This window comes from Acanthisitta chloris, unplaced genomic scaffold, assembly GCF_000695815.1.
Source record: "Acanthisitta chloris isolate BGI_N310 unplaced genomic scaffold, ASM69581v1 scaffold25886, whole genome shotgun sequence".
Taxonomy (NCBI): Eukaryota; Metazoa; Chordata; class Aves; order Passeriformes; family Acanthisittidae; genus Acanthisitta; species Acanthisitta chloris.
In genome coordinates, this window is record NW_008680114.1 from 27,990 (window position 1) to 36,904 (window position 8,915).

General features: G+C 47.6%; 1 protein-coding gene across 1 annotated transcript in view; it reads right to left on the minus strand.

Moving 5' to 3' along the window:
• Window positions 1-3,536: 3,536 nt before the first annotated feature.
• HELZ2 (helicase with zinc finger 2, transcriptional coactivator) overlaps window positions 3,537-8,915 on the minus strand; it is a 16,900-nt gene continuing 11,521 nt past the window's right edge. Inside the window, exons 10-19 of the mRNA XM_009077605.1 lie at window positions 8,715-8,846; window positions 8,314-8,481; window positions 7,948-8,089; window positions 7,355-7,471; window positions 6,766-6,958; window positions 5,761-5,895; window positions 5,235-5,453; window positions 4,840-4,996; window positions 4,146-4,313; window positions 3,537-3,661 (exon numbers count right to left, since the gene is read on the minus strand). Coding sequence (XP_009075853.1) covers window positions 3,537-3,661; window positions 4,146-4,313; window positions 4,840-4,996; window positions 5,235-5,453; window positions 5,761-5,895; window positions 6,766-6,958; window positions 7,355-7,471; window positions 7,948-8,089; window positions 8,314-8,481; window positions 8,715-8,846 — 1,556 coding nt within the window. The remainder of the gene's footprint in view (window positions 3,662-4,145; window positions 4,314-4,839; window positions 4,997-5,234; window positions 5,454-5,760; window positions 5,896-6,765; window positions 6,959-7,354; window positions 7,472-7,947; window positions 8,090-8,313; window positions 8,482-8,714; window positions 8,847-8,915) is intronic.

Here is an 8,915-nt window from a genome sequence, read left to right on the forward strand (position 1 = left end):
ATGAGGCAGGAGAGAAGGTCTTCCTCATTGTAATGATTTGGAAAAGATGGATGGCAAAAATTAAACATAAACTGTTAAAACATTTTGCATAAAACTGAACTCATTCTGCTTTCAATTTTACAAGTGCCTTCCCCAAATCTTTCCAGGTGAAAAGATCACTGAAATTAAAAAAACCCAACCAAAACCCAACCATAAACAAACCCAAACCATCCCCAACCTCCCCTAGCAAACGGGGAAGGGTAATACACCCAGATGACCAACATGTAGAAAATCTCTTCTGCCATGAACTGGAGTTAATGTTCATTTTCTTCTCCCCTCCCAAATTCTAGTCAAAGCACCACATAAACAGACCTTTTAGTAATAAAATTTATTATTTAAATAATTCAAATCATTTTTACAATTATGGCTTAAATATCAAAAAAAGGAATGTTGAGGTTCATTCTTATAAACAGTTGAAGCAGGTAAAAATATTTGTATCCAAAAGGTCATTTGAGGTTTGCTGCGAGTCACAGACATACAAAAGATAAAAACCTGCCACATTTCAAGTTCCTTAATTCACTCTCTATGACACTTGACATTTCATTTCTATTTTTAAAAAAACCCCAACAATTTATTGCAGTAAATTGATTGTCCTACACAGATCTGTCCATATCCTCACAGTCCAGTGGGATTCTCCTTGGCCAGCTGGAGCCAAGAAGAGGTTTCCTATGACAGCACAGTCCAATGGGATTCTCCTTGGCCAGCTGGAGCCAAGGAGAGGTTTCCTATGACAGCACAGCCCACCCCAGGCTGAGGGTGGGCACACCCCTGACTACCTGCACAGGTTCCCTTCTTCAATTTGTGCTCATGCTCTTGCTAGTGCTGAGGAAATTAAGTTAATCCTGTTGGATGAACTGACATTTGTGTCCTGCAACCATGTGCTTTTGCCTGTGGCTGTGGAGAACACAGTGCCCTGACTGGGCTGACGTGCTGGGCACCACTGCCAGGGCATTCCTACTGGGATTGCCAAAGATTTGGTGTTTTAAGACTATGTGCTTGAACATAGAAAATCTTTCAAAAGTAAATTCAAAGCTCTGTGTGCAAATGAAACCAAACTAATTTGAACTTTTTTTCTTTCTCTTGATTTCTATGATTCTCTCCAAGAGCTTAAGGACAAGGACATGATATTGAGCTGTCACTACAGTCTGTAAAAAGTTTAATTGCACTTTCTGCTATCCCTGACTATTGCATGACCAACTCTTGAGGAACCTGCTCACAAGCCCCAGCAGCCCAAAGGTCCAGCCTGACTGTACCTGCTGCTTGGATGCATTTTCTAAACACCACTTATAAAATACATCTTCAGAGGAAAAAACCAAACTTATATTGTCTTGCAACACAGGTGACCAAGGAAAGCATGTCAGTCTAGGTTTTATCTCCATGGAGTAAGAATAAACACTTTTTCCCCACTGAGGACAAAGAGAGTTGCTTTTTGAGGTCTCTCTCTTAGCCAAACACCCTCCAAGAGCACTGACTAAGCCACTGCACTTGGGATGAGTCTCCTCATTTGAGTTACACATGTGAAATAACCAGCACAGAATCGAGGGGACTCTTCACTTACAGGAGACCATGAAAATGAGACTCAGCAGTTCTACAGTGACCAAAGTGGCTTTGTCAGAATGATGCTGGCACTGTGCCAAAGCAGTTATCCCAACAGTTCCAGCATCTTCTGCAATCCTCCACATTCTCTTGGAGCTAGATGATTCCATTTCAGAATTCCACGGAGTGATTCCTAGACAGGCTTATTTTGGAATTGCAATAATATTTGCAAAATCAGGCTGGTGCAGAATCTTTTAAGGATGACTTCAAAGAGGAACCATGAATTTTACATCTTACCAGCTTTTACCAAGCATCTTTAGAATCAGCAGGAGGTACTTCCTATGCAGTTTTATCCCTCATGGACACACCAGCCATGTGCCTGTTACTAAATTTCAGTAGGACAAGAGCAAGCCTGGGTGGTCTCTGGCATACAGCTCAATCCCCCCACAGGCTGATGTGCAGGAAGGTAGTTTAAAGCTAGGAGGAGAACAACAAAACTTCTCCATAGGTTCTTGAGACAAGTGTAACACAGAGTCATGAGAAGAAACACAGTGTTAAATACAGACTTTTCCAGACACACTTTCTTATTGCACATTCCTCCATCCTGGAAAGAGCCATGCTGCATTTCAGTTGCAAACAGGACAAAATTCATCCTGCCCATCATGCTGTGAAATCACAGGGATTCATGCCAAGGAAAAACTTGTCCCCCAGCACAGCATGGACTTGGTACAACACTGTGATTGCATCTCAGCTCCATCCCACGTGAACACCTAGCGACAGCCAAGCATGTGGTTTGGGGAGAGCTGAGGCAGGCACTTCATACATTCAGAATTGAAATGAGATAAAAGACACCCTCCCTCAAAACCAGCACAGTTCATAAAGCAGCTCCGTGACTCTCAGAGAGCACCACTTGGCCACAACACATTGCTGTGAGCCACAGGGGCCACAGCAGCCTCTCCAGTGAATCACAGCTTCCAGCTCACAGCAGTTTGGCTACAGAACATATAAAAATACACTATACACATGTACACTGTGGTACATTTATCAAACTTCCTTCACCACTCTTAAAAACTCAGGCCATAAGGCTGTGAAACAAATTCACAGAGTTAAAAGTTAATAAATTAGGAGCAGCTTTAAAAAAATGTGGGGTAGGAAAGGGCTCAACAGGAGGAGATTTCAAATAAAACTGAGAGGATGACAAGTCCCAGTGTTTCCTGGAAGGAGCAGTCCTTGCTTTTCATTACCTTTATGCTGGTGAGGATAACCTCCTTTGTACAAAGAACATGTAAATCTATTTACAAAATCACCTTGGCCTTGGTGCTGTGATATTTACATGCTTAGAGAGCAGCATTTTGGCTAGACAAAGAGCGGCACACGTGTCTCTCTTTGCTTTCTTCCTTCACTTAAAAAAATAATTAAAAAACCAAATAGTTTTTCTGCTTTGAGAAATGAGGATCCTTAAAAATTCCCTGGCCTTGTTTTTAAAACAAGAGGCAGTATTCAGAAGCTTTGGTCCTCCATGGCAAACAGCAGTTTGCTGTGTGGCTCTGCTGCATCCAGTCGTTCCATACCGATGAATGGACTGAGTATTTGATCCCCAAAGTGCAACCCCAATGGCTGGACTAGGTATTTGGTCCCCTCAAATTCCAGGTGCAGTGGCAGGGTAGGATGGGGAATTCCACTAAGCATCTGACAGTTACAAAAATAGTATCCTCATCAATCAAGTCACACACCCATCCATCCATCTCCAATGCTTTTTGGTTTGCTAGAGCTGAAAGTTCCTGCCCAAGGTTGCACTGATTAAAAACACCCCAAACTGCCGAAGCAGGCGCTGAAGTTGAGCTGTCACGGTGCAGGGGAAGCTCCTCCCGCTGCATTTGGCTTCACAGCCATTAAATAACGGAAAGATTGGGTCCTTCCCAAGGCACATGTAATGCAGTTCAGGTGGAGAGGGCTCATCCTCATCCGAGCAAGGCTGAGGTCCTCCTGACACGGATCTCCTGGGCTGCAGCGTAGCAGTTGCGCTGGCGGTAGTGCTGGAGCAGTCTCCTCCACAAAGGGTTGCACTCCAGGAGGTATCGGTTCCCTGTGGGCACAGGGATGGGGCCAGCGGGTTAGTGGCCAGAAGAGGCTCAGCTGATAGCATCACACAGAAACTTTGGTCTAACATCTCTAGCTAATAGCGTTGGATCACTTGCAGGGACTTTCCTGTGAAATCCCAGCTCCCTCCTCAGCGCTGTGGTTTCTGTGAGCAGCTCCCTACACACCACAGGCTATGCCTGTGTGATTAGGAGGAAAATCAGCCGCCAGATTTTGTTAGCAGAGAGCTCTAGCATGCAAGCAATGTGCTCCAGCCCAAAGGGTGAGAAAGACAAACTATACATGCTCCATTCAAGCCGTGCACGAGCCCTGCTTTCCCCAGATTGCCCAGTTTCAAAAGCACAGACCGTCTAAAGTCTAAAGGGCAGAAGAATGAAGCAAGTCCATTGGTTGTACTAGTTTGGATCACTGCCCCTTTATCTGAGCATCTCGCTCCCCTACAGGCCTGTGCACAGTCCAAGGAGACCCACCTATAATGCAGAGTCCTTCCTGAGCTCGTGTGATGCCAACATTGATCTGGTTTGGGTCGGTAACGAACCCAAGGTACTTCTTCTGCCAACTCTTTGTGGGCTTCCTATCGATCTCAGAGCGGGGGCAGGAGCGTACAGTTGACAGGATCACATATCTCCACTCACTTCCTAGAATGTGGAATCAAACCAAATTTTGTTAGAAGGAAGCATCTGGTCATCCCTCCACCCCACAGGACATCATTTCCCTAAGGCAGCCACCCTCTGGGTTTCTCCAGCTTCACAGGCCGTTGGACTCCTGGTTGTTGCTCTCCAGAGAAAGCATATTGTGGCAGTTCTCTAACATTCCCACCAGACATGGAATCTTAGAATCACAGAATGGTTTGGGTTGGAATGGACCTTACAGATCATCTAGTCCCAACCCCCTGCCCTGGGCAGGGACACCTCCCCACTAAACCAGGATGCTCAAGGCCTCATCCAGCCTGGCTTTGAACAGTCCACTAGACATTCTCCACCTCCTGCCTGCAGCAGCCTCATCCTGCCCAGGCACTCCAGAGGTTTCCAAAGGATTTATTATAATCACAAATCACCAACAAATCTGGTCTTCTGTGACCCTGGGGTAGGGTTTGCTCAAGAACTGTCTCTGCGATAAGCTCCTCAGGAAGGCAGGAGGGGACAGACCCAACCCTCCCCTCACCTTGACTCTTCATGATGGTGCAGACAGTGACCCCGCGGATCCCCTCCCGCAGGAGGCTCTTGCTGATCTCGGACACCTGGGCGTTGTAGGGGCTCAGGACGGCGATGCTCTCCGGCCGGATGGTGCCATCTAGTGTCAGCTGCTTGGCTATCCTCACCTGCGGGTAACAGGGTCCTGCTCACCCTCTCCCCAAGCAGCGATGGTGGTACCTAGCTTAGGGTCACACTGCTCTACACCTGCATCTGCCCAGAGGCATCGTGGTGTGCTCCAGATCCGGGGAGACACCAGGCAGACACTGAACCCTGATTATCCCTCCACAATCCCAGGGGTTATCCAGCACAACACTCTCCCTTCTCCCTTCTGCATCTCCAGCAATTCCCCAGGACCTTCCTTACCGCCTGTGCTGCTTCCTCTGGGTTAGCTTTGGAGTTCTCATTTCCTTCCTCAGTAGAAATCATGAGGGACTGCTCCTTCCCTTCCATGTGCCCGAAGATGATGGGGCAGCAGCTGTTACCCCTGTGGTGAAGCACACTGGGTTTCTGAAAGAGCTGGGGACACGTTTTCAGCCGTGCTTCATAGAACTCCTGGGATGGGAACTCACAAATGGCTTTGTGCTGGCAGAGAAAAGGGGAGAAACTGAGGTGAACAAAATCCAAGGATCTTCCCAGCCTGCAGCACCTTCTTGGGCAGGCTTCACCTACAATCCCATTGTGCTATAGATATCTTCCTAGATAGAATCCTCTATCTAGGAAGGGAAAGCACTTAGATATGTACATAGATAGAAAGAAGAAAGCACATAGATAGATAGAATCCTCTATCTAGGAAGGGAAAGCACTAACAGAGAATATCTGATGTTTGAGAGAAGCCCTGATAACAGCATTTTCTGTGAAGGAGGAAAGAAAACCCACTGGAGGAGCTCACCATGCGGTACTGCGTGTCCAGCATCCATGCCTGTTTCCGGTAGCGCTCAAAGAGAGACGTCTCCATGCCAAGACTCTTGCAGACATCATTGTTAACCACTGGTCGCAGCTGTTTGTGATCCCCAAGCAAAACAACCTGGAGTGAAGAGCAGACACCTCAGCTGCAAGGGTGGTGGCACTGGTGAAGGCAGTCTGCTCCTTGGAAGGCATTTGTTGCTACTTATTTAGGTTACAGTTACAGCAGCCTCAGTCAAAGACCACGTTGGACATTATATAAAGATCCTGACCCAGATAACAAGTTTCCATCTGACAGGAGAAAAACACAGAATCCTAGAATGGTTTGGGTTGGAAGAGGCCTTAAAGCTCATCTAGCTCCAACCCCCTGTCTCGGGCAGGGACACCTTCCACTAGACCAGGTTGCTCTAAGCACCATCCAGCCTGGCCTCGAAGACTTCCATGGATGGAGCAGCCACAGCTTCTCTGGGCAGCCTGTGCCAGTGCCTCAGCACCCTCCCAGGGAAGAATTTCTCCCTAATATCCAATCTAACTCTGCCCTCTATCAGTGTGAAGCCATTCCCCCTTGTCTTGTCACTCCACGCACTAGCCCAGAGTCCCTCCCCAGCTCTCTTGGAGCTCCTTTAGGCACTGGAAGGGGCTCTAAGGTGTCTCCAAAGCCTTCTTGTCTCCTGGCTGTACAACCCCAGCTCTCTCAGCCTGTCTCCAGAGCAGAGATGCTCCAATTCTTGAAGCATCTTCATGCCCTTATCTGGATTTCTCTATCATGTAGTTAAGTCTCCTGAGATCTGCTCTAAGCTTCTTGACATGACAATAATTTGTACCTGGGCCACAACATGTTTTGGTGGCAGTGCTACCTGCCCCATGAAGGAGCACAAACCTTAAAACCTGATAAAACTTGGAAGACCAGCATGGTAAAGAATGGAAGACACGCAGAGGTTTGAAAGCCCTGAGCAGCTACCCTAGAGACACATCTTTGGAAGGGACATACCTTCTCAGCACGGCGGTGGCTGACCAGGGGGATGAGGGTCTCAGGCTCTGTGGACATAGCACACTCATCGATGATTATCTGCTTGACATTGAGCTGCTCTAGGCAGCCAGCAGATGAAGCAGAGCACGTGCACAGGATGACATCATGACGTGCCAGCTGATACGCACGACCCTGGGTCAACCAATCTTTGTACCTGGTGGTCAATGCAGAAGACATTGGATTATTCATAAGAGAAACATCTCCAGACTCCTCATGCAGGAACCAGGCAGAGCCTGTACCTTCCCAGATTATTATGGCTTCATCTCCCTCCCCAGGACAAACTGGTGTTCCCAGACAAGGGCTCTGGACAGACACTGTAGGAAATGTACTTTGTCCTGAACTAAACAGGGCATGGGTCTGGGTGGAGGATGCAAGGGTCACACAGGCAGAGTAGGACTTTTGGTCCAGATGGACATCAGCACCAGAGCAGAAGTGATGCTGAGGCTCTGCACTGTACCACTAACCACAAGCTCAAGCTTATCAATATGTGCTTCAGAGATGGCACACAGACAAAGTCAGCTATCTCTCACCAGGGGCTCTTCCTACTCACTCCTTTGTTTCTGCTTCTGTGATGTCCTCTCTATTCCTCATCCGAGTATCAAACTTACAGATCTCCTGCCAGAAAGGGCTGGGCGCTCGCCGGATGCGATGATGCAGGATTATTTCGCTGAGTAAAGAATCAATACATAAATATTTTCCCCCAACACAGACCTGAGTGATCTCTTCTACAGTGAAGCAGACCACACCACCTGTCTATGTGGAGAAACCCCATTAGCTATAAAAGTCACAGCCAGACTGTCTTAGATCTTAGTAGATCTAAGAGTTCACCCTTAAGGACACAAAATGCAACTAGTCTTTAGCAGCTGCAAGCAGGACTGAAGTCAGAGACTTTTAGAACTGTTCCAAAATGAGATGAGAACACCTAGGGACTTCTCAACAACCTTGGTTTCCTGACTAGGTGCTACATTGGATGATACACCTTCAGTTGAAACCATTAATTACAAATCAGTTACAAAGCAAGTTAATAGTGCTGCTCCACAGTGGTGGAATGAAACTGCATTTGCTCTGGCTTGTTCAGGGTTACTGCTGTAGAAGCCACCTCTCCCCAGCACCCTCACACCCTGTGGGGCCATGCCATCCTACCTGAGCTCACGCTTAGGCTTTGCATCCCGCAGGGATTTACGGGAGAGGTGCCGGTTGCTCCCTGGGTATGGGAATTCCATCGTCTCAATGGCCTCCCCATAAACCCTCAGTGGTTTCAGGTTCTTCGTCTTCAGCAGCATCTCTGGGGAAGGAGGGCAGGTCTGCTCAGACAGCACCAGGCACTGGCAATACTCATGGCCTGCCTGCCCCCACCCCTCACTCATCATCCCACCTTCTCCAGTCCTCGGCCTGCAGTGCAGGGTCTTCTGTAAGGACCAGCCCTGCTTTCTGCCCTTCCTGCTCACACCATGTGTTTTCTCTCCCACCTGTATGAGCCACTTCAGGGGCTTAAAAAACAATAGTTACCAGCAACAACATCAACAGATTTGTTGGATGGGCCACAGTACAAGATGCACTTTCTCCTCTTGGACTTTTTATCATCCAAGGATGGTGTTTGCTCCTTTTCAACACTCTCCTCATTCAGCTGATGGAACCAGTGGACAATGTGAGTTCCAACAACAGTCTTCCCTGTGCCTAGAAAAACAAGAATGCTGAGAACACTTTAACCAGAACACCCATGCTCAGCATCTGGCTGATCAGCCATGACATAAAATCAAGCATGGAGGGGACTGCCTTTCACAGTTGTGGGGGATGCCAACCCACCCTCCCTTCTCCTGGCTCATTGAGGGTGCTATGGAAAGCAGCAGATCAGCTCTCACAAGCCGTTCATACCAAAGCAAGTGTGTCCTCCCATTGTGCCCCCTTACCTGGTGGGCCTTGGATGAGCGTGAAGGATTTTCTCAGAGCATCCAGAACAGCCTGATTCTGACTCTGGTTAAGCTTCCTGTGGCTGCCAGGGATATTAAAGGATTTTTGCTGCAGGATTTTGGATGTTGTCACTGTTACAGCAAAGAGCCAAGAAAACAAAATTAAAGAAGGTTACTGTGGGCAGCACAGAAGTGATTCAG